The sequence below is a fragment of the Pelophylax lessonae genome (assembly GCF_965119305.1).
Source record: "Pelophylax lessonae genome assembly, chromosome: 4".
NCBI lineage: Eukaryota > Metazoa > Chordata > Amphibia > Anura > Ranidae > Pelophylax > Pelophylax lessonae.
This window is the reverse complement of record NC_138771.1, coordinates 554,984,214-555,009,349: the sequence shown is the minus strand read 5'-3', so window position 1 is coordinate 555,009,349 and position 25,136 is coordinate 554,984,214. Positions and strand designations below refer to the sequence as shown.

General features: G+C 47.0%; 1 protein-coding gene across 1 annotated transcript in view; it reads left to right on the top strand.

Moving 5' to 3' along the window:
* The window catches only part of ELMOD3 (ELMO domain containing 3), a gene marked incomplete at its 5' end in the record, with an annotated part of 59,022 nt that overhangs the window by 17,911 nt on the left and 15,975 nt on the right, over window positions 1-25,136 (top strand). The window contains 4 exons of the mRNA XM_082253680.1: window positions 3,061-3,120; window positions 11,984-12,004; window positions 12,664-12,758; window positions 15,316-15,439. Of these exons, the coding sequence (XP_082109806.1) occupies window positions 3,061-3,120; window positions 11,984-12,004; window positions 12,664-12,758; window positions 15,316-15,439 (300 nt within the window). The remainder of the gene's footprint in view (window positions 1-3,060; window positions 3,121-11,983; window positions 12,005-12,663; window positions 12,759-15,315; window positions 15,440-25,136) is intronic.

Below are 25,136 nucleotides of genomic sequence, written 5' to 3'. Positions count from 1 at the left end.
TCTTCTTTTCGGCCACAACATCCCCCCTTACCTGTCTCACATTGTCACAGGCCTCTCCCCTCATCTTCTGTCCAGCCACAACAACACACTTACCTGGTTTACATTGTCGCAGGCCTCCCCCCTCATCTGTCCAGCCACAATAACACCCTTGCAGGTCCCACCTTGCCACAGGCCTCTCCCTCATCTTCTGTCCAGCCACAACAACACCCTTATCTGTCCTACCTTGTCACAAGCCTCTCCCCTCATCTTTTGTCTGGCCACAACACCCTTACCTATCTCACATTGCCACAGGCCTCTTCCCTCATCTTTTGTCTGGCCACAACACACTCCTTACCTGTCTCGCATTGTCGCAGGCCTCTCTTCTCATCTTCTGTCCAGCCACAACAACACAATTACCTGGTTTACGTTGTCTCAGGCCTCCCCCCTTCTGTCCAGCCGCAATAACACCCTTACCGGTCCCACCTTGCCACAGGCCTCTTCCCTCATCTTCTGTCTGGTCACAATAACACCCTTACTGGTCCCACTTTGCCACAGGCCTCTCTGCTCATATTCTGTCTGATCACAACACCCTTACTGGTCCCACCTTGCCACAGGCCTCTCCGCTCATCTTCTGTCTGATCACAGCAACACCCTTACTGGTCCCACATTGCCACAGGCCTCTCCCCTCATCTTCTGTCTGGCCACAACAACACACTTGCCTGGTTTACATTGTCTCAGGCCTCCCCCCCCATCTTCTCTCCAGCCACAATAGCACCCTTACCGGTCCCATCTTGCCACAGGCCTCTTCCCTCATCTTCTGTCTGGTCACAACAACACCCTTACTGGTCCCACCTTGCCACAGGCGTCTCTCCTCATCTTCTGTCTGATCACAACACCCCTCTTACCTGTCTCACATTGTCACAGGCCTCTCCCCTCATCTTCTGTCCAGCCACAACAACACACTTACCTGGTTTACATTGTCGCAGGCCTCCCCCCTCATCTGTCCAGCCACAATAACACCCTTACAGGTCCCACCTTGTCTCAGGCCTCCCCCCCCATCTTCTGTCCAGCCACAATAGCACCCTTACCGGTCCCATCTTGCCACAGGCCTCTTCCCTCATCTTCTGTCTGGTCACAACAACACCCTTACAGGTCCCATCTTGCCATGGGCCTCTCCCCTCATCTTCTGTCCGGCCACAACAACACCCTTATCTGTCCCACCTTGCCACAAGCCTCTCCCCTCATCTTTTGTCTGGCCACAACACACTCCTTACCTGTCTCGCATTGTCGCAGGCCTCTCTCCTCATCTTCTGTCCGGCCACAACAACACAATTAACCTGGTTTACATTGTCTCAGGCCTCCCCCCTCATCTTCTGTCCAGCCACAATAACACCCTTACTGGTCCCACCTTGCCACAGGCCTCTCCCCTCATCTTCTGTCCAGCCACAACAACACACTTACCTGGTTTACATTGTCGCAGGCCTCCCCGCTCATCTGTCCAGCCACAATAACACCCTTACAGGTCCCACCTTGCCATGGGCCTCTCCCTCATCTTCTGTCCAGCCACAACAACACCCTTATCTGTCCCACCTTGCCACAAGCCTCTCCCCTCATCTTTTGTCTGGCCACAACACACTCCTTACCTGTCTCGCATTGTCGCAGGCCTCTCTCCTTCTCTTCTGTCTGGCCACAACAACACAATTACCTGGTTTACATTGTCTCAGGCCTCCCCCCTCCTCTTCTGTCCAGCCACAATAACACCCTTACCGGTCCCACCTTGTCTCAGGCCTCCCCCCCATCTTCTGTCCAGCCACAATAGCACCCTTACCGGTCCCACCTTGCCACAGGCCTCTTCCCTCATCTTCTGTCTGGTCACAACAACACCCTTACTGGTCCCACCTTGCCACAGGCCTCTCCCCTCATCTTCTGTCTGGCCACAACAACACACTTGCCTGGTTTACATTGTCTCAGGCCTCCCCCCCATCTTCTGTCTGGCCACAATAACACCCTTACCGGTCCCACCTTGCCACAGGCCTCTTCCCTCATCTTCTGTCTGGTCACAACAACACCCTTACTGGTCCCACCTTGCCACAGGCGTCTCTCCTCATTTTTTGTCTGGCCACAACACCCCTCTTACCTGTCTCACATTGCCACAGGCCTCTCCCTTCATCTTATGTCTGGCCACAACACCCTCCTTACCTTTCTCACATTGTCACAGGCCTCTCCCCTCATCTTCTGTCTGCCCACAACACCCTTACTGGTCCCACCTTGCCATAGGCCTCTCCCCTCATCTTCTGTCCAGCCACAACAACACCCTTACCTGTCTCACATTGTCACAGGCCTCTCCCCTCATCTTCTGTCCGGCCACAACCACACCCTTACCTGGTTTTTATTGTCACAGGCCTCTTCCCTCATTTTCTGTCCAACCACAACAACACCCATACCGGTCCCACCTTGCCACAGGCCTCTTCCCTCATCTTCTGTCCAGCCACAACACCCCCCTTACCTGTCTCACATTGTCACAGGCCTCTTCCCTCATCTTCTGTCCAGCCACAACACCCCCCTTACCTGTCTCACATTGTCACAGGTCTCTTCCCTCATCTTCTGTCCAGCCACAACAACACCCTTACTGGTCCCACCATGCCACAAGCCTCTCCCCTCATTTTCTGTCCAGCCACAACAACACCCTTACCTGTCTCACATTGTTACTGGCCTCTTCCCTCATCTTCTGTTCGGCCACAACAACACCCCCCTTACCTGTCTCACATTGTCACAGGCCTCTCCCCTCATCTCCTGTCTGGCCACAACACCCCCCTTACCTTTCTCACATTGTCACAGGCCTCTCCTCTCTTCTTCTTTCTGGCTACAACAGGCTTGGATGTGATAACACCCCTTCTCCAGCAGTCCTTTTGCTATAGTTTACTTTTGTATTGTGATTATTCTCCCTGTAGTGTGCATCTCCCCCTGATCGTGGGGATACAGTATAATTACTTAGTCTAGCAAAGTAAAACATATATATTTTTCATATAACGTTTGTAACCCTAAGGTAAAATTGCAAATGACACATTTTTCTGCCCTCAGAAAATGAAGATTTGCTAAAAGCGGAGCAGGAATGGGACGCACTTGAAAATATACAGACAGGTGAGTTGCCGGTCATGTGATAATGGGTGTTTTTAGAAAGGTAACAACTAAAGTGTGTCTAGGGTATGACAATAAAGGGAAACTAAAAGGTTTTTTTGGCCAACTTTATTTTTTTTTTGGAAAGTTACAAAGTTTATACACTGAGGCTTGGTTTACATTAGTGCGGGTTACGGGAAGGTGTGTAATCGCACGCCTTCCTGCACCTGCAGAAAAAATGCAGTGCAATTTAGGAGATGCGTGGGGGTATCATTAAAGGCTAAGTTCACCTTTTTTTTTTTTTTCTCTAAATTCAAGCTCCCCTATGTACCAATATAGCATTAATGTACTTATTTTTCAAAAATAAAACAGCTTTACATTAATTCTACACAGGCTTACCTAACTCTCTTCATAGCTGTTTAAACAAACTGCTCGATTACTTCTGGCTTACTTCCTGGTTACACTTTAGGTTAAGACTCAGGAAGGATCCTTGAATCCTTTCCCGCACTGTACCCTGCGGTTTCCCTTCAGCCACGTTTTCTGAAACAGTGCAAGGACCTTTTCCCTGCATTTTCAGTGGGTACAGCAGCCCATTCCAATAAATGGGCTGCTACACTCAAGCAAACGCAGCCATGGGGAAACTGTACAGATGCAAACCGGGCCTAAGGTTTTATATATTTATTTTTACAATAATTTGTATAAAGTATAGATACCTGTATATACACATTTTTGATATTTAGTGTTATTTCATTTTCATCCTCTATTCTATATATCTGTACATTCTGTAAGAGTCAGTGCAAAGTGCAGCTAAGTAAAGGTTATATATATTGAATCTCATAGTCCGGTGCTGTGTATGTTGATCAATTACCTCCCAGGGCTGTGTTTTAGACATCATAGACCCCAGACACAACAGACAGCCTGACTAAAGTGCAGATACATTGAATATTGAGCAAGAGGCTTACACTTTAGATGTCTTATTTTTGGTAGTTAGTATAATTGCTCTCCAGTGTCCGTCCCCTGGGAGAGAGGACTGCTGCTAATTGTGAGGACCTAGTTGTCTCTCTGCAACAGTCCAACATTCCCTCACTGAGTTACAGCTTGAGTTTGCTAATAAAAAAGATTATTCATGCTCCCTGCCAAATGGAGAGCTCTAACTGCCAATCATTGGTGGGGAAAATATGGGACAGCTGAAGAGAGACTGCTGCTTTCTTTTTTTTTTTTTTTATGACAACAAACGTTTATTGGGTTCACAAGAAAAATAGCACAAACAGTCAATACATCGAGTTACAACATAACAGCAGTATAAAAAACAACAAGAAAAGGGAGAGCATAGGCATCATACATAGTAATATGAGGGGGGTAGGAAGGTGCAACATCCATGAAGGGAAAGAAATACAAGCCATTATGCATTAACAAATCCCACCCAAACACCACCCAGGGTAGAGAACGAGTATGTACCGAGCAGAGCAGCTCAACTAGGGAAGACGGTCACAGTAAAAAGAGTAATCACCCGGGGGAGCAAGTATCCGAAACATGTAGCCATCTGTCCCAAACCTTGTGATAACTACCAAGAGAGCCCCGACTTTTGTAGATAACTTTTTTATAGGGTAGAGATTGATTAACATCCGACTTCCACATAGCCAAATCAGGCCACGCAGGCTGGATCCACGTGCGGGCAATTCGTTTTCTAGCACTGAAGAGGGTTTCATGGAGGAATTTAATGGTATTCTTATCGACATCCTCATCGGGAAATATACCCAGAAGGCAGATCTTAGGATCCAGCGATACAGGGGCACCCATGCGGTCATGTAGGAAGCGGACGACTTGCGCCCAGAATCCCTGGATACGGGGGCAGTGCCACATCAAATGCCCAAAGGTGCCCGGAGACAAAAGACATTTGGGGCACGTAGGGTCCCTGGAGGGAGCAAATCTAGCTATTCTATCGAGAGAGAGGTATGCTCTATGAAGTATATACACCTGAGTTAGTCTATCGGACAGTTTGGGTGAGACAAGCTTACAGGCACCAAGGGCTTCCGTAGACTGCTGCTTTCTTGCTGATAGCAGCTCTTTGCGGCATCCTGCCAAGGCAGAGATGTTGAGGAGCAGTTAGACACTTAGAATAAGGCTTCCTCCTCACAAATGGGCTTTAATGTTGCCACTTGTTTTACACTAGTTGTGCCCTTTGTATCCTGCAATTATTTAAGTAAACACAAGTCCTAGAATACAATTGAAACCCTACTGTCTGCATATAGTAATAGCTCATTTTAACTGTACAGACAAATACACAAGAGAAATTAAAGATGGTTTCAAGTTCCTTGAACTATAGAGATCCCTCTGACCCCCTCCTAATAACCCCTGCATCAATTCCTTCTACAGTAAAGTAGTTCTGCTGAATTTAGCCACAGATGTCCAAAGGTGGTCAGAAGTCAGTGCAATATTCCAGCAGGCTGATTTCCTCCCACTTGCCTCTCTCTGGCATTCTCCCCCAATTTGCCCCTGCCCATGATAACCCGTTGGCTTTCAGATGGTGGCACACAAGGGGTGTTTAAATATATCTATGAACTCCTGGCCCTTGATGGCGTTAAATCCTCTCAGTACCTTTAAGAATGTTGGCAGTTGCCAGCAGCCAAGTCTTTTTGATACAGTGGGTACGGAAAGTATTCAGACCCCCTTAAATTTTTCCCTCTTTGTTATATTGCAGCCATTTGCTAAAATCATTTAGGTTCATTCTTCTTCCTCATGAATGTACACATAGCACCCCATACTGACAGAAAAACACAGAATTGTTGACATTGTTGCAGATTTATTAAAAAAGAAAAACTGAAATATCACATGGTCCTAAGTATTCAGACCCTTTGCTCAGTATTTAGTAGAAGCCCCCTTTTGATCTAATACAGCCAGGAGTCTTTTTGGGAAAGATGCAACAAGTCTTTCACACCTGGATTTGGGGATCCTCTGCCATTCCTCCTTGCAGATCCTCTCCAGTTCTGTCAGGTTGGATGGTAAACGTTGGTGGACAGCCATTTTTAGGTCTCTCCAGAGATGCTCAATTGGGTTTAAGTCAGGGCTCTGGCTGGGCCATTCAAGAACAGTCACGGAGTTGTTGTGAAGCCACTCCTTCGTTATTTTAGCTGTGTGCTTAGGGTCATTGTCTTGTTGGAAGGTAAACCTTCGGCCCAGTCTGAGGTCCAGAGCACTCTGGAGAAGGTTTTTGTCCAGGATATCCCTGTACTTGGCCGCATTCATCTTTCCCTCGATTGCAACCAGTCGTCCTGTCCTTGCAGCTGAAATACACCCCCACAGCATGATGCTGCCACCACCATGCTTCACTGTTGGGACTGTATTGGACAGGTGATGAGCAGTGCCTGGTTTTCTCCACACATACCGCTTAGAATTAAGGCCAAAAAGTTCTATTTTGGTCTCATCAGACCAGAGAATCTTCTTTCTCACCATCTTGGAGTCCTTCAGGTGTTTTTTAGCAAACTCCATGCGGGCTTTCATGTGTCTTACACTGAGGAGAGGCTTCCGTCGGGCCACTCTGCCATAAAGCCCCGACTGGTGGAGGGCTGCAGTGATGGTTGACTTTCTACAACTTTCTCCCATCTCCTGACTGCATCTCTGGAGCTCAGCCACAGTGATCTTTGGGTTCTTCTTTACCTCTCTCACCAAGGCTCTTCTCCCCCGATAGCTCAGTTTGGCCGGACGGCCAGCTCTAGGAAGGGTTCTGGTCGTCCCAAACGTCTTCCATTTGAGGATTATGGAGGCCACTATGCTCTTAGGAACCTTAAGTGCAGCAGAAATCTTTTTGTAACCTTGGCCTAGATCTGTGCCTTGCCACAATTCTGTCTCTGAGCTCTTCAGGCAGTTCCTTTGACCTCATGATTCTCATTTGCTCTGACATGCATTGTGATCTGGAAGGTCTTATATAGACAAGTGTGTGGCTTTCCTAATCAAGTCCAATCAGTATAATCAAACACAGCTGGACTCAAATGAAGGTGTAGAACCATCTCAAGGATGATCAGAAGAAATGGAAAGCACCTGAGTTAAATATATGAGTGTCACAGCAAAGGGTCTGAATACTTAGGACCATGTGATATTTCAGTTTTTCTTTTTTAATAAATCTGCAACAATGTCAACAATTCTGTGTTTTTCTGTCAGTATGGGGTGCTATGTGTACATTCATGAGGAAGAAGAATGAACTTAAATGATTTTAGCAAATGGCTGCAATATAACAAAGAGTGAAAAATTTAAGGGGGTCTGAATACTTTCCATACCCACTGTATATCCAAATTCATTATCACGTTCATACGTAGCTTGCTTAGGCATCATGATGGCCCGCCAGAGCACCTAACTTATTTCGAGAAAGGATGCCAGAAGGATCTGCAGTTGAGAGGCATAATTTCCGATCTATATGCCTCCCTTACAAACTCGATTAATTCAGGTTCCGTTCCCTATACAGCCAAATGGGTTGCGGGCCTCAGCAGAAGCCCATTTAATGTGACTTGGGCCAAGATTTGGCTAGCCTCTCCTAAATGTTCCTGGAATATCTATGTTCAAGAAAATGCTTACAAGTTACACACCTGCTGGTATATAACCCCTGCTTGCATCTCCAAGTTTACCCCCTCAGTGTTCTTGATGTGCTTTCGGGGCTGGAGGGAATGGGGCGCTCTCCTCCACATCTGCTGGACCTGCCCTAAGGCGCTCTGGTTCTGGATGCAAGTCTACGCCATGATGTGGTCTGTTCTTGATGTCTTTTTGGCTCGCAACCCCTGGGAGGCCCTGTTACTCAAACCAATCTTGTCCTTATCAAGGAGTCAGAGGAAGCGGGTGGGGTGTTCCTAGCTGCCCGGCAAACCCTCGCTCAAGCGTGGAGACAGCCTTTCCTCAATATTGCTTTAAAGGGATTGTAAAGTCAAAAGATTTTTTTATCCTAATGCATTCTATGCATTAAGATAAAAACATTTTGTGTACAGCAGTCCCCCTCAGCTCCCCCTAATGCTTACCTGAACCCCCTCTCGATCCAGCAATGTCCATGTCTGTCTGTCTCAGCCGTCTGGGACTCCCCTCCTCATTGGCTAAGACACAGCAGCGGCACCACTGGCTCCTGCTGCTGTCAATTAAATGCAATTAGCCAATGAGGAGAGAGAGGGGGTGGGGCCAAACCGTGTCTGAATGGATACACTGAGCTGTGACTCGGCTTGGGTGTCCCCATAGCAAGCTGCTTGCTGTGGAGGCACTCAATAGGAGGGAGGGGGCAGGAGAACTGGAGACAGACCTGAGAAGAGAAGGATCCAGGCTGCCCTGTGCAAAACCTACTGCAAAGAGGCGGTAATTATAACATGTTTGTTATTTTTATTGGAAAAAAAATGAGACTTTACAATAGGGTGACCAGACGTCCCCAGACTGAGGACACTGTCCCCAGACCAAGTCTGTCCCTGGTTTTGTCCCTGGATTCAGGGCCGGATTAACGTAGACAGGGCATCCCATGCTGGTTGAGAAATAGCCTGGTGTCTCGGAATCCGACGCTCCCTGCTGGACGATTACACTGCTGCTCCTGCTGCTGTTCAGTGGAGGAGAGGCAGAGCCAAAAATTGACTGGGTGGAGGGCTGAGACCGGGAGGTGAGCAGATGGGGGGGTATGTTTGTACACCGGTGAGGGCAGTGCATGGAGAGATGGAGATTTTAGCTGGAAGGGCTAAAAGATGGCTGCAGAGATAATCTGTGAGAGAAGGGTGCAAAATTGAGCTATGGATGTGAGGGCAGAAGTGTCCTCTGTGCAAAGCAAACCTCTGAACCCTGTACTCTATGCCTAACACCCTCCTGTATATTATGTAGTCCTGTGCCCAGTGCTCTATGTATTCTGTAGTCCTGTGCCCAGCGCTTTGTGTATTCTGTAGTCCTGTGCCCAGCGCTCTGTGTATTCTGTAGTCCTGTGCCCAGCGCTCTGTGTATTCTGTAGTCCTGTGCCCAGCGCTCTGTGTATTCTGTAGTCCTGTGCCCAGCGCTCTGTGTATTATGTAGTCCTGTGCCCAGCGCTCTGTGTATTATGTAGTCCTGTGCCCAGTGCTCTGTGTATTATGAAGTCCGGTGCCAGCGCTCTGTGTATTATTTAGTCTTGTGCTTAGCGTGCTTTGTATTATGTAGTTAGGTGCCCAGCGCTCTGTGTATTATGTAGTCCTGTCTCCGGCGCTCTGTGTATTATGTAGTCCTATCCCAAGGGCTCTGTGTATTATGTAGTCTTGTGCCTGCGCTCTGTGTATTATGTAGTCTTGTGCCTGCGCTCTGTGTATTATGTAGTCATGCGCCCAGCGCGCTGTGTATTATTTAGTCCTGTGCCCATCGCTAAGTATATTATGTAGTCCTGTGCCCATCGCTCTGTGTATTATGTAGTCCTGTGCCCAGCACTGTGTATTATGTAGTCCTGTGCCCAGTGCTCTGTGTTTTATGTAGTCTTGTGCCCAGCACTCTTTGTATTATGTGGTCCTGTGCCCAGCGCTTTGTGTATTATGTAGTCCTGTGCTCTGTGTACAGTGGGTACGGAAAGTATTCAGACCCCCTTAAATTTTTCACTCTTTGTTATATTGCAGCCATTTGCTAAAATCATTTAGGTTCATTCTTCTTCCTCATGAATGTACACATAGCACCCCATACTGACAGAAAAACACAGAATTGTTGACATTGTTGCAGATTTATTAAAAAAGAAAAACTGAAATATCACATGGTCCTAAGTATTCAGACCCTTTGCTGTGACACTCATATATTTAACTCAGGTGCTTTCCATTTCTTCTGATCATCCTTGAGATGGTTCTACACCTTCATTTGAGTCCAGCTGTGTTTGATTATACTGATTGGACTTGATTAGGAAAGCCACACACCTGTCTATATAAGACCTTCCAGATCACAATGCATGTCAGAGCAAATGAGAATCATGAGGTCAAAGGAACTGCCTGAAGAGCTCAGAGACAGAATTGTGGCAAGGCACAGATCTGGCCAAGGTTACAAAAAGATTTCTGCTGCACTTAAGGTTCCTAAGAGCACAGTGGCCTCCATAATCCTCAAATGGAAGACGTTTGGGACGACCAGAACCCTTCCTAGAGCTGGCCGTCCGGCCAAACTGAGCTATCGGGGGGAGAAGAGCCTTGGTGAGAGAGGTAAAGAAGAACCCAAAGATCACTGTGGCTGAGCTCCAGAGATGCAGTCAGGAGATGGGAGAAAGTTGTAGAAAGTCAACCATCACTGCAGCCCTCCACCAGTCGGGGCTTTATGGCAGAGTGGCCCGACGGAAGCCTCTCCTCAGTGTAAGACACATGAAAGCCCGCATGGAGTTTGCTAAAAAACACCTGAAGTACTCCAAGATGGTGAGAAATAAGATTCTCTGGTCTGATGAGACCAAAATAGAACTTTTTGGCCTTAATTCTAAGCGGTATGTGTGGAGAAAACCAGGCACTGCTCATCACCTGTCCAATACAGTCCCAACAGTGAAGCATGGTGGTGGCAGCATCATGCTGTGGGGGTGTTTTTCAGCTGCAGGGACAGGACGACTGGTTGCAATCGAGGGAAAGATGAATGCGGCCAAGTACAGGGATTTCCTGGACAAAAACCTTCTCCAGAGTGCTCTGGACCTCAGACTGGGCCGAAGGTTTACCTTCCAACAAGACAATGACCCTAAGCACACAGCTAAAATAACAAAGGAGTGGCTTCACAACAACTCCGTGACTGTTCTTGAATGGCCCAGCCAGAGCCCTGACTTAAACCCAATTGAGCATCTCTGGAGAGACCTAAAAATGGCTGTCTACCAACGTTTACCATCCAACCTGACAGAACTGGAGAGGATCTGCAAGGAGGAATGGCAGAGGATCCCCAAATCCAGGTGTGAAAGACTTGTTGCATCTTTCCCAAAAAGACTCCTGGCTGTATTAGATCAAAAGGGGGCTTCTACTAAATACTGAGCAAAGGGTCTGAATACTTAGGACCATGTGATATTTCAGTTTTTCTTTTTTAATAAATCTGCAACAATGTCCACAATTCTGTGTTTTTCTGTCAGTATGGGGTGCTATGTGTACATTCATGAGGAAGAAGAATGAACTTAAATGATTTTAGCAAATGGCTGCAATATAACAAAGAGGGAAAAATTTAAGGGGGCCTGAATACTTTCCGTACCCACTGTATTATGTAGTCCTGTGCCCAGCGCTCTGTGTATTATGTAGTCCTGTGCCAGCGCTCTGTGTATTATGTAGTCATGTGCCCAGCGCTCTGTATATGAAGGTCCCCTCTTCAACGCTCCACCCCCTTTCCCCCCCCCCCCCTCTCCTCCCAGGCAACTTTTCGTTTCTCTTTATCTGTTTTTAATTCCTCCATAGCCTTTACATGGAGATGGGTGCACCTTCTTCTCCCTATCCCATCGCACTTCTTTTGCCTTGGTGGTTGCAAGAACTGGGGGACCTTCTTTTTTGTTTTTACTTTTCAGCAATGCACTTCTTACAGTTAGCGAAGAGCGTTCCTCTTATATTGCACTTGACTTATATGCAAATCTCATCCTAGATACTTTGCGGTTTTATATAATTCATCCTAGCTGATGTTCTTTGCTCGTGTACTGTGTTTTTACATTTTGCAAGCCCTATTTCTGATCCTCCATCTGTACCATTATACTGTACTACTGCTTCCGCTTTACAATTTCCTTGTAAAAACCTCAAATTTTTTGGTGAAACAAAAGTGGCTAGAAGAGGGAAACAAAATAGGAAAATCTCACAGTTTGTAAATTTTACACCTTGCTTCTGTCTCCCCTTATCTGGCCCACAATTACCATATGGTAAGTAGAGCCCAGCTGCCATCTTGTTTTATACTATATATTTGATATGTATTGATATGTGTCTTTTGTTTATTTTAGGGCTGTACTGTGAAAAATCAGGTATGTGTAAACTTTTTTTTTTTTTTTTTTTCCGTGATTTCATAGAAGGGGCAAAAGTTTTTGCAGTGACTGACAGTCACCGCACTCAGCTCCAAGTGGACTGAGAACTGAGCGATCATCGGTCATATGATCGCTCAGTCCTCTTAGACCTGGCAGGGACAGCTACAACATCAGACTGATGCAGCAGCAGTATGTATATTGTTTTGTTTTATTTTTTCATTTTTTTTATTCCTGCACTTCACTTTTAATCCAGTCACCATGGAAAGGCAGATTTTATTGTTCAAGGACAGAATGGGAGGTTTGAAAGTTGTGGACCCATCCTTTTTTTAGTTCTATAATCCCATCCTTTACATGGCTACAGGTGTGACTTGTTGCAAAATACCAGGGTCGAGGTGTTAAATCTGCATTATATGTGGAAGACCGATGCTGTCAAAATCCCAAACCTCTGTTGAAGGATAGTTGTTCCAGTTTTACAAACCAGTTGTCCTTTCCATCCAGAATATGCACCTCACTTTGCGTGGAAAAATACACAGAGCTGTACATGTGCTGTTAGCACACTGTAGATAATAATAGAGCTGCATGTTTGCCATTCTTACTTTATGTGCTTTTATCTGGCACAGCATTATTGAGATCTGTACCTATTTCACAATTTATGTAAGCAGGACTATTGAGCGACCTTCCAGGACAAACGCCTTTGATCTCCTTCAATGAAGCATTGCAATATTTCCAGACCGCAGACCTATCTGAGTACATGGTATGTATTTGATGAGCTTTTACTATATATTGTATTAGTGTGATAAAAAGATATGCATTAATAGCAGGGTCCCATTTCATTAAGGCCACAGTCCCTGACCGACCTTAAGTAGTTAAGTAATTATGAGCATACAATGTTGTAGACCCTTTCTGATACAGTCATCTTTATGTAGGCACTAGAACTGTTTTTGCTTACTTCTTGTACACACTATAAGAAAATCGGGCAGGAATTTTCATCTAAAGAACTTTTGTCCGATTTTTGTATCGTGTACGCAAGTTTCGTCAGCCAATTCCGACTTTTCGCCCGAAAATTCCCGAAGTGATAAACTCCAAACTTCTTCTCGTATGGGAACAGAACAAACAATTTTAGTTTAATGTGTACCAAGATCAGAAACCATAAACAATAACAAAAAAAGCCTTTGTTGTACATGAATTTTCGTAAAAATATTCGTTCATTCATTTTGATTTTCTGTGAAATGAGGAAAATCGGACGATCGTTCGTCCGATTTTCTTATAGCTTGTACCCCACTTTAGTTTCAGAAATGATCGTTCTTACCTTTTTTTTTACAAAGTTAAAAAATGTTGTCACATATCTTTTCTTCCTGATAATGGGGGGCAGAGTTACAGGACACTGTGCAGCCCGATACAGAGTGCATCTACTACATTGTCTGTTCAGCCTGAGACAAGATACTGTGCTGTGCTTGGGAGGGGGTGTGTGCCAGAGGCAGGCTGTGATTGGTTGGGAGTGTGGCCCGAACAAACTACCCAATACAGCAAGGGTGTTCAAGTTCTATCATGCCGCTGCCTTTGGGAGTCCTGCTTGTAACTGTCAGAGGCTTGCAATTTCCCTGGGACTTGTAGTTTCACAACAGCTGGAGGGCCACAGGTTAAACACCTATGCAGTACGGGCATGCTTTATGTCTGCAGAGTGTCCTGTACCTCTGAATGGCCAGCCAAAGGATGAAAAACAAAACATGCAAGCACAGATCAGCTTCTTTGCTTTGTGTGGTCAGTTTGGAACAAGGGAGAAGTTGATTGGCAGAATCAACCGGGTACTTCAGATGAAAGAAGTATGCGAAAATGCACATATGGGAAAACACACACAGAAGAAAAATAAATATTTAGGGTAAGATACACTTTAATTCCTCTCCATGCACATGTTTTGGCTGCCAGTTGCAGCTCAAAAACTGGCACACCTGCACTGTACCCCCATATGGGGGGGGGGGGTTGGGAACAGTTGACCATGCAGCTGATTTTCAGCCGGCAATGTTCAACCTGGCTCCTTCAGTTTTTCATTTAAAAGATCTTGGGCAGGAAGGTCCTGGCAGGACCACAGACTAAGCATCTATGCAGTACGGGCATGCCACGGACTGTGGCCTAACGGACCCACGGACCTAAAGTCACTTTGTGGGTGGCCCCGTCAGCACTGCCTACTCAACCTTTCTTGGATTGAAAAATCAAAGGAGCTAAGTGGAAAATTGTCAGCCAAAGAACAGCTGCATCCAATCAGATTCAGGCATGGAGGCTGAAACCTGTTAGATTTTCTTTCTGTCCAACCCCTAATCTATGGGTTGAAAAAATCGATGTGTGCATAAGCCAGCTTTAATCTGTGTTGTCCCAATCCACACAGGGAAAATCAGTTACTGTAGGTGACCTGGAGGCAATATTTTCTTTGGGCACATTCATGTTTCTTCATTACTCTAGTGTTTGTCTGGTTGCCAAGTTTTCCTCTCTGCCTTCACATGCACTATCTACCTTGCCTTTCTGTGGGTTATCCAACCCTCCTATCTTTCCATCTTCCATTCATCCCAATCTTCTGCAGGGTTCTATACGATTGTTCAGTCTTTGCTCTGTTTAAACAGCAGGTATGTTTTTTAAAGCGAAACCACAACCAGTGTAAGTACCTGAATTTGAGCTGGCATTAGGTAATTGCAATCCCTATACAGCAGAGTTCATGCTGGGGAAGGGAGAAGCAGCACACCAGCTATTCATTTGTCACAGTGCTCAAATGCTAGCAAGAGACATGCATATTGGAGCTAGAGCAAGGTTACAGGGAGATGACTTCTTCAGTCTGCTGCTTCTCCTTTTACTGCCAAATCACAGGTTGTGAGACAAACAAGGCAGCAGAGAAAAATCATGTACCCTGTCCTGCCAGATAGGGCTGTGCTGTGTTGTAAATCTCAGGACTGAGTGGACAGAAACACAGATCCTTTGTCAGATGAAATAACTTCTTTTGTATATATTTCATCTTCTTTTTTTTTTTTTTTTTAGCTGTGTGCCCTGAGTTTAGCTCTAATTTCTAATAGTAAATGTCACATTACATAGTAATAACCGAGAAACCCACATTGCAAAATGTTTTACTTTTCAGCAATATGTATAATGTACATAGAGAACTGTGCCTTCCATGCATACATTTTCTCACTTCCCTGTCCAAGGTCTAAGAATAAATATTACACAAAGTGAAACCAATATATCATACCTGAAAATGCTCCTTTCCTTTCCTCTTTGCAGTGTGGTGTCTCCTGTATGTCTGACCAATTGTTCATTTCCTCCTCCAGAAAAGGATCCAGCCCACGGTGCGGCGCACTGGCCTCTCTGCAATCACTCACCTTCTGTTTGGACCACCACGGCTTAATAGAGACCTCCACGCAGAGAGAGATCTAGTGCTGGCAATAGCACAGTGTAGGTATTGGTTTATTATAGGCCAGGGTTCTCTAAAATGTGGCCTGGGGTCGGATGCGGCCCTTTGCTTGCCTTTATCTGGCCCCTAAGGCATTATTCCTGTCACTGACACCAACAATTGGACACTATTCCTCCCACTGATGCCAACAATGGGAGTAATTCCTTCCACTGACACCAACAATTGGGCACTATTCCTCTCACTGATGCCAACAATGGGAGTAATTCCTTCCACTGACACCAACAATTGGGCACTATTCCTCTCACTGATGCCAACAATGGGAGTAATTCCTTCCACTGACACCAACAATTGGGCACTATTCCTCCCACTGATGCAAACAATGGAACATAATTCCTTCCACTGACACCAACAATTGGGCACTATTCCTCCCACTGATGCCAACAATGGGAGTAATTCCTTCCACTGACACCAACAATTGGGCACTATTCCTCCCACTGATGCCAACAATGGGAGTAATTCCTTCCACTGACACCAACAATTGGGCACTATTCCTCCCACTGATGCAAACAATGGAACATAATTCCTTCCACTGACACCAACAGATGGGCATGGTTTCTACCACTGGCATCAATGATGGGGCATTATTCCTCCCCCTAATACCAAAGATAGGGCATTGTCTGGCCCCCCCTAAAACTTGAACGACAGTAAAATGGCCCTTTGTTTAAAAAGTTTGGCGACCCCTGGTAAAGGCCAAAGGCTCCAACCTTTTGTTTGCTTATGCTCAGTTTTCAGATGTTACACTTGGTGATTTCCCCATGCAGGTGTGGGGAAACAAAATCCGTCTGATAACTTACGTAAAAGAGAAACACTCTATTGAACCAGTCAGGGAAAAGGGGTTAATTTATTAAAAGGGTATATTTACTTTGGAAAGTGCATTTTCCCTTAGCAAAGTAATTAGTGAATTAGTGAATGAGGTGAAGATGTGCTGGTGTCTTTTTTTAATATTTCTTGCACACGATGGGGTATCCTTTGCAAAATAAATATTCAGTTAGCCTCACCCCATTCATTCATTAGGCTAAGTGAAAATTCACTTTGCAAAGTGAACATGCTTTACTCCTTCTGTAAATCTGTGCTGTGTTTGGCTTTCAGTTTATGGGAAATGTACTTTGCAGTAAGAGTACAGACAAGCATGCACTGTGTTCCTCCTGGGAGGATACCTTGAGCAACTAATACATGAGACCCCCATGTGACAGCTGAATGTCAAATATAATAAATGAATGCTCAGTGTCCAACTTGTGTCTTGTATCGTGCAGACAGCAGATTGTGTAAGCTCAAAAGACAGAGTAAAATGCCTCTACGAACAAAAGATCAGACCAGATACAGAATTGAGACATGCGTTTGCCTATAATTAGGGTTGAGCGAACACCTAGATGTCCGTGTTCGACGGGTTCGGCCGAACTTTAAAAAAAAGTCCGGGTCCGTGTCCCGGACTTTTACCGAACTTTTCCCGGACACCGAACCCCATTGAAGTCAATGGGGACCCGAACTTTAAGGCACTAAAATGGCTCTAAAACACCAAAGGAAAGGGCTAGAGTGCTGCAAATGGCAGCAAAACGTAATTAAGAGCATGGCAAGTGCTCTGCAAACAAATGTGGATAGGGAAATAACTTAAAACAACAAAAAAAAAACAGAAAAATAAAACAATGTTCTTCTTCATCTCTGAAGGACGAGGCCCATATGGAGTAGGAGGGAGGTTGAGGTGGTGGTGGATGTGGCGGTGACATAGGCGTGCGCACAGGGTGTGCTGGGTGTGCCTGGGCACACCCTAATCACCTAGGGCACATAGCATTGCCAGTGAGGAGATGGGAAAGATCTCCCTGGGACCTGCTCTGCTCTATTTCTCCTTGCCTACAGGTACATGGCCCCGATACATTACTCTCCCTGCTGGCAAACACATGCATGTGTATTTCAACTTTGGGGTGCACACCTTAATGCAATAGGCTGCGCACACCTATGGGCGGTGTAGGTGGAAGCGGCGGTGGAGGAGGACCAGGGCCGGATTAACAGCATCATGGGCTTGGTGCTGAGGATTTTGAAGGGCCTTAAGGGCCGTGCCTTGCCATGCACCCAGAGGAGGAAGGGTGCAGCCATGCATGCCTAATTCAACATGGGATGCTGTCTCTGAAGCCCATAAACACATCCATGCATCGCCAACTGTCCCTCCTTGTCCGGCCTTCACGCTGTGTGGGGAGGTTCTGAGGGTGCTGCCTGGGGAAGCGAGCATAGAAGCCAGACTTCTGTGTTTACAAGTGACAGAAGAGCGGTAACAGTGAATATGGCCAACCCGGGGCCTATATAAAAGGTAGGGGCCTGGAGCTGCAGCTCCAATAGCCCCTACATTAATCTGGCCCTGAGGAGGAGGACGAGGTAGCCAACACTGCTTCTTTTCAAAAATTTTAAATGAGGGTACACCCCAAAAGAGTGAGAAAGAGCAAAAATGGAACAATGGGTGGGTAAGGTCGGTATCCATTGCTATTCTGCATAAGGTACGGAAAAGTCCCGTGGGATCCATGCCTGGTTCATTTTAATGAACGTGAGCTTGTCCACATTGTCTCTGGACAGGCGGCTGCGCTTGTCTGTTATAACGCCCCCAGCCGTGCTAAATACCCGTTCAGATAATACACTGGCTGCAGGGCACGCCAGCACCTCCAAGGCGTAAAGGGCAAGCTCAGGCCATGTGCCCAATTTGGAGACCCAGAAGTTGAAGGGGGCAGACCCGTCATTCACTACATGTAGGCGTGTGCACACATACTGCTCCACCATGTTGGTAAAATGCTGCCTCCTGCTAAGACGTTCCATCTGAGCTGCTGGTGCTGCTGTTTGTTGTGGCGTGCTGACAAAGCTTTTCCACATTTCGGCCATGCTAACCCTGCCTTCTGAGGTGCTGGCGGTGCCCTGGTTGCGTTGGCGACCTCCTCCTCCTCCTCCTCTGCCTTGTGCTTCCACTGTGGCCCCGCTGTCAGATGGGAATGCCAGCAGCATGGCGTCTACCAGCGTGCGCTTGTACTCGCGCATCTTGCGATCGCGCTCCAGTGAGTGAATTAAGGACGGTACGTTGTCCTTGTAACGGGGATCCAGCAGCGTGGCCACCCAGTAATCAGCACAAGTTAGAATGTGGGCAACTCGGCGGTCGTTGTGGAGACACTGCAGCATGTAATCGCTCATGTGTGCCAGGCTGCCCAGAGGCGACGAAAGGCTGTCCTCTGTGGGAGGTGTATCGTCCGTGTCCTCTGTATCCCCCCAGCCACGCACCAGTGATGGCCATGAGCTGGCCTGGGTGCCACCCTGCTGTGAACATGGTTCCATCTCCTCCTCCAGCTCCTCCTCCTCCTCATCCTCCTCATCCTCCAGAACTGTGCCCCTGCTGGACAATTGCGTCCCTGGCGTTTGCGTGTGCAGGAACCCACCCTCGGAGCCCCTTGCGAATGACTGCCCTGAAAGCCTTGGAAATGTTACCTCTTCATCCTCCTCCTCCTCCTCATCCTGTGCCACATCCTCTTCCATCATCGCCCGAATTGTTTTTTCAAGGAGGCATAGAAGTGGGATAGTTAAGCTGAGAACGGCGTCATTGCCACTGGCCATGTTGGTGGAGTACTCAAAACAGCGCAACAAGGCACACAGGTCTCGCATGGAGGCCCAGTTATTGGTGGTGAAGTGGTGCTGTTCCGCAGAGCGACTCACGCGTGCGTGCTGCAGCTGAAACTCCACTATGGCCTGCTGCTGCTCGCACAGTCTTTCCAGCATGTGCAAGGTGGAGTTCCACCTTGTGGGCACGTCACATATGAGGCGGTGAGCGGGAAGGCCGAAGTTACGCTGCAGCGCTGCCAGGCGAGCAGCAGCAGGGTGAGAACGCCGAAAGTGCGCACAAACGGCCCGCACTTTCTGCAGCAGCTCTGACATATCGGGGTAGTTTTTAAGGAACCTCTGCACCACCAAATTCAGCACATGCGCCAGGCAAGGGATGTGCGTCAAACCGGCTAGGCCCAGAGCTGCTATGAGATTTCGCCCGTTATCACACACCACCAGGCCGGGCTTGAGGCTCGCTGGCAGCAACCACTCATTTGTCTGCTGTTCCATGCTCCTCCACAACTCCTGCGCGGTGTGTGGTTTGTCCCCCAAACAGGCAAGTTGTAAAACTGCCTGCTGTCGTTTACCCCTGGCCGTGCTGAAGTTGGTGGTGAAGGTGTTACGCTGTCCGGATGAGGAGGCGGTAGAGGATGAGGAAGCGGAGTAGGAGGAGTTACGAACAGGAGGCAAACTGAAGCGCCCTGCAATCCTCGGTGGTGGAAGGACATGCGCCAAATTGCTATCCGCCTCAGGCCCATCCGCCACTGCATTTACCCAGTGTGCCGTTAGGGAGATATAACGCCCCTGACCGTGCTTACTGGTCCACGTATCCGTAGTTAGGTGGACCTTGGCACAGATGGCGTTGCGCAGTGCACACCTGATATTTTCCCCCACTTGGTTGTGCAGGGAAGGGATGGCTTGCCTGGAAAAGTAGTGGCGGCTGGGCACGACGTACTGTGGGACAGCCACCGACATAAGGTTTTTAAAACTGTGCGTCTCCACCAGACGGAATGACAGCATTTCAAAGGCCAATAATTTTGAAATGCTGGCATTCAGGGCCAGGGATCGCGGGTGGGTAGGGGGGTACTTCCTCTTCCTCTCAAGTGTTTGGGAGATGGAAAGCTGAACGCTTCCACGGGACATTGTGGAGATGGTTGTTGGTGACCCAGGTGGTGGTGTTGCTGACAGATCGTCTGTTTGCGGGGTGGCAGGTGCCGGTATCACTACAGATGTGGCTGGAGCGGCCGAGACTGCAGCAGAAGAGGAAGCAGGATGAGCCAGAGACGTTTCTTGGTTTTGAAGGTGTGTACTCCACTGCAGCTCGTGCTTTGCACTTAGATGCCTGATCATGCAGGTTGTGCTCAGGTTGAGAAGGTTCATGCCTCGCTTCAAGCTCTGATTGCACAGGGTGCAAACCACTCGTGTCCTGTCATCAGCACATTTTCTAAAGAACTTCCACGCTAGAGAACTCCTTTGAGCTGACTTTGGTGCGCTCGTTCCCTTGCTGCGTTGGGCAGTAGCGGGCGTAGTGTCTAGGGCACGGCCGCTCCGCTTCTGCACCCTGCTCCCTCTTCTGCTGTGCTGGTGGCTCTGTGCGACCACCGCCTCTTCCTCCAAACTACTCAGGTCACCTGCATGACGTTCATTCCATGTGGGGTCGAGGACCTCATCGTCCTCCACATCATCTTCCACCCAGTCTTCACCCCTGCCCTCCTTGTCGGTCTCCACAATGCTGAACGCCGCAGCAGTTGGCACCTGCGTTTCGTCATCATCGGAGACGTGCTGCGATGATCCTTGCATGTACTCATCTTGAGAAATAAGTGGTTGGGCATCGCTGCACTCAATCTCTTCCACTTCTGGGGCAGGGCTAGGTGGATGGCCCTGGGAAACCCTGCTGACAGAGTCCTCAAAAAGAATAAGAGACTGCTGTATGGCTTGGGGCTCAGACTGCTGGCCTGATTTGCAAGGGGGTGAGGTGAAAGACGGTTGGACATTGGCTGCAGGTGCCAACTCTGACCTTTCTGCAGTAGACTGGGTGGGAGACAATGTGAAGGAACTGGAGGCACTGTCAGCAGCAAACCAATCTACTATCGCCTCAACTTGTTCTGGCCTCATCACTTCTAGGGGCGTTTGATGCCCTACCAAATACTGATGCAGGTTCTGTCGCCTACTCACACTTGAGGAAGGTGTTTCACTTGTGCGTGTAGCTGGCACAGATCGACCATGTCCTCTCCTTGCAACAGGAGCTCTACCAGCAGCACCACGACCCAGGCCACGGCCCTTATTTGACGGTCTCCTCATATTTCTGTAATTTAAGATCTTGCCCTAGAAAGGTTTTTATTGAATAGCGGAATAGAAAATATGATCCAAAAAAAGTGTATGTATATCACACGTACACAACCACACTAGGCCCCAATTACTATTGTTTGTACCCCTAAAAGGCTAGATGAGGAGTAGGGGGAGTATGGAACAGGCAGCACCCTCAAACCTTCAGAAGTATGAGATTGTGTTCACTGTACCCCACAAAGATTGAGTTCACTGCACCCCACAATGATTGTGTTCACTGCACCCCACAAAGATTGTGTTCACTGCACCTCACAAAGATTGTGTTCACTGTACCCCCCAAAGATTGTGTTCACTGCACCCCACAAAGATTCTGTTCACTGTACCCCACAAAGATTGTGTTCACTGCACCCCAAAAAGATTGTGTTCACTGCACCCCAAAAAGGATGTTGTTCACTGCACCCCAAAAAGGATGTTGTTCACTCCACCCCAAAAAGATTGTGTTCACTGCACCCCACAAAGATTGTGTTCACTGCACCCCAAAAAGATTGTGTTCACTGCACCCCAAAAATGATTTTGTTCACTGCACCCCAAAAAGGATTTTGTTCACTGCACCCCAAAAAGGATGTTGTTCACTCCACCCCAAAAAGATTGTGTTCACTGCACCCCAAAAAGATTGTGTTCACTGCACCCCACAAAGGATTTTGTTCACTGCACCCCAAAAAGATTGTGTTCACTGCACCCCAAAAAGGATGTTGTTCACTGCACCCCAAAAAGGATTTTGTTCACTGCACCCCAAAAAGATTGTGTTCACTGCACCCCACAAAGGATTTTGTTCACTGCACCCCACAAAGATTGTGTTCACTGCACACCAAAAAGGATTGTGTTCACTGCACCCCAAAAAGATTTTGTTCACTGCACCCCAAAAAGATTGTGTTCACTGCAGCCCAAAAAGATTGTGTTCACTGCAGCCCAAAAAGATTGTGTTCACTGCAGCCCAAAAAGATTGTGTTCACTGCAGCCCAAAAAGATTGTGTTCACTGCAGCCCAAAAAGATTGTGTTCACTGCAGCTCACACACAGAAAAATGGATGTGGATCACTGACACCTGCCTATCTCCAATCCCACACCACACAGCAATATCGATTGTAGTTTGTAGAACACAGTTTCCCTAAAATTCAGCAGACTCTGTCCCTAACAGGATTGAGAAGAGATCGTAGATCAGGATTGAGTGCAGACCCCACCCCCCACACAGCAATATCGATTGTAGTTTGTAGAAGACACTGACCCTATAATTCAGCAGACTCTATCCCTAAAATGCCTACAACTCGCCCTGCCTAAACACTCCGACCTGTCCCTCAATTCTATCCGGACACAAATGGTTTTTTCCTGCCTATCTTTCCCTAATCAGCAGCCAGCACGTTGATGTGTGCTCTGTCCCTGAATCTAAGCAGCATAATGACGCCGCTGCGGCTGCCTCGAACTTATAAAGACTTGGTCACATGCTTCAGACGGCCAATCACAGCTACTGAGACATTTGCAGGCATGGCTGGGATGGCTTAAGGCACACCAGTTAAACGATTGTTGATTGGCTGTTGAAAGCCCGCCATGAAAAGAGCGCCAAAGCATGCAAAACCCGGAAATAAAACGACCGAACACGGATTTTTACCCGAACATACAGTAAAGTGTCCGTGTCCGTGTTCGGGTACAAAAAATCCAATTATTCGGTACGAACACGAATAATACAGTCCGTGTTCGCTCAACACTACCTATAATCAATACTTTGCACTCTGAAGACTTTTGGTTCTGGGGGCAACTGTCCTAAAAGGAAATTCTCATCCAACTTCCTGTTATGTTTCTTTGACAGGAAGTAAAGGGAATTCTCCCCAGTGGGACACAGACAGCAAAAATATTTTGTTTCTATGTGGAATTGTAATTTATATATGTAGATTGAGGCAGTATTAGTCGTATACACATCTGCTTTGCAGTGCTACACGTAAAATATCAAAAATACTGAAGAGCAAACATTTACCAAGTATTTAAAAAGTCTTAACAAAAATTACAGTAATAGATGCTGTCATCTTGCTCGATGTCAGACAAAAAAAACATTGTCTCTCGAATGGGCATCCTTCCAGCACTCATTTACTTACCTTACTCTCATTCCCTTTTGGTGAAAATACTCAGCACTTCTGGATATGGGCAGAACATGTGACCTGCTCCTGTGTGATGGTGCCAGGGCCTAGCAGCCCAATTGCTAGGCCCGAGCACTGTCACATTACTAAGGAAGTAACTTTGCTGCTCCCCCGGGTCACCAGCACAGGAGATCTCTGTACTGGCTGCAGGGCGAGCTAGGTGAGGTTGAGTATATGGGGTCAGGGAATTCCATTTACTGACACATTGTCCTCTCGCTTTGCATAGGTCAGGAGCTGCCTTATTTTCATTGGTTTCCCCCCATTTCCTGCCAGCTTTTAGTGGAAGGGGCTAGTGCTGTAGAACCGAGTGCTGATGGCATCTGCTGGGTTGAGTATAGCGAGCTGCACATGCTCCTTCCCACCATACAGAGTCAAGAAAGTATCTCGCCCATCCTGCACCTGTTGCACAGAGCCACGTATATCTTTGATCTTCAATTTATTCCCTCTGCCTGCTACAGTGATGTAGGTCACCTTTGATAATGCAGCCCTGATAGTCACTGACTCTTACCTGCTACCAGCTGTCTGTGTTTTATGAGTACATGGAGCCTTACCTCTTATCCTGAGCCTATCCACATTGTGGCTGCAGCATGTCTGATTCTAGACACGAGGAGAAGTCCCACTGCATCGGATGCCCCCAGCTCACCTTCCACTAATAGATTGGAGGTTGTTTGCAGCGCTCCCACTTATGGTGCCAACGTCTGCAGCCTGGAGTCATGTTGTCCTCTGCAATTCAAAGTCAGGTGGAGCTAGGTCCTGTGGCCAGCTTAAGCCTAGTAGTTTTCTGTCCTTTAACCCAGCAGGGCTGAGCGAAAAAAAAACTTGACAGCTAAGGAGGAGCCACTGTACTAACTACCAGACGTTTGTACAGAGGTATCCCCTGCTGTTCTATTGTGTTCTGACAGGGACTCGGGGGGGAAATCCCCAGTTCTGTTGTGTCAGCTGGGACTGCTAGCGTTTGCTGTATAGCCCACACCTCAGTTAAACTACTTTTAGAAGTTTTGAAGGTTTTTGAGACTTGAGTGGACAAGAAAAAAAAAAAAAATAACAGGATTTCTTTACTGTAAATCCCTTTTCTTGGAGTCCATTCATAGATACAATTCTCACCACTCTGTGCCCATTGCATTAGGCAGCTAATTTAAAAGGAATGTCCTGGCAAAGCACCAAAACATAGATTCTGTATGACTTTTACTCACAGGGCAACATAATTCATAAAGTATATGCATCTGATTGTTGTGTGTTATAGTGCAGGTGTGTTGCAACTCATTTTAGATGTGTGTTGGGGTGCAATTAAATGTGCAGTGCATTGCAGCGAACATCCACAATGTGTTACAATTCATTGCAGTAATACGTGTTATAACATGGTGAACGTTAAAATGGTGAGCTTTAAAATGTTACTAAACCCACAACAGTATATCAGTCTGTATATGCAGTAAAGCTTGCTTGTTATACTCACTATGGAACCTAAGGGGTAATCCTCTGCATTGTGTAAAAAGGCTGTTTGATCCTGTCTCCTCTGATCCTCCCCTTCTTTCACTGACTCCAATATATTTCCTGATAATACAGTGCCAGGGGACGGGCTGCACATGCTCAGTTTGTTTTGTTTTTTCTTGGGAGGAGGCATATGATCAGCCCAGTGC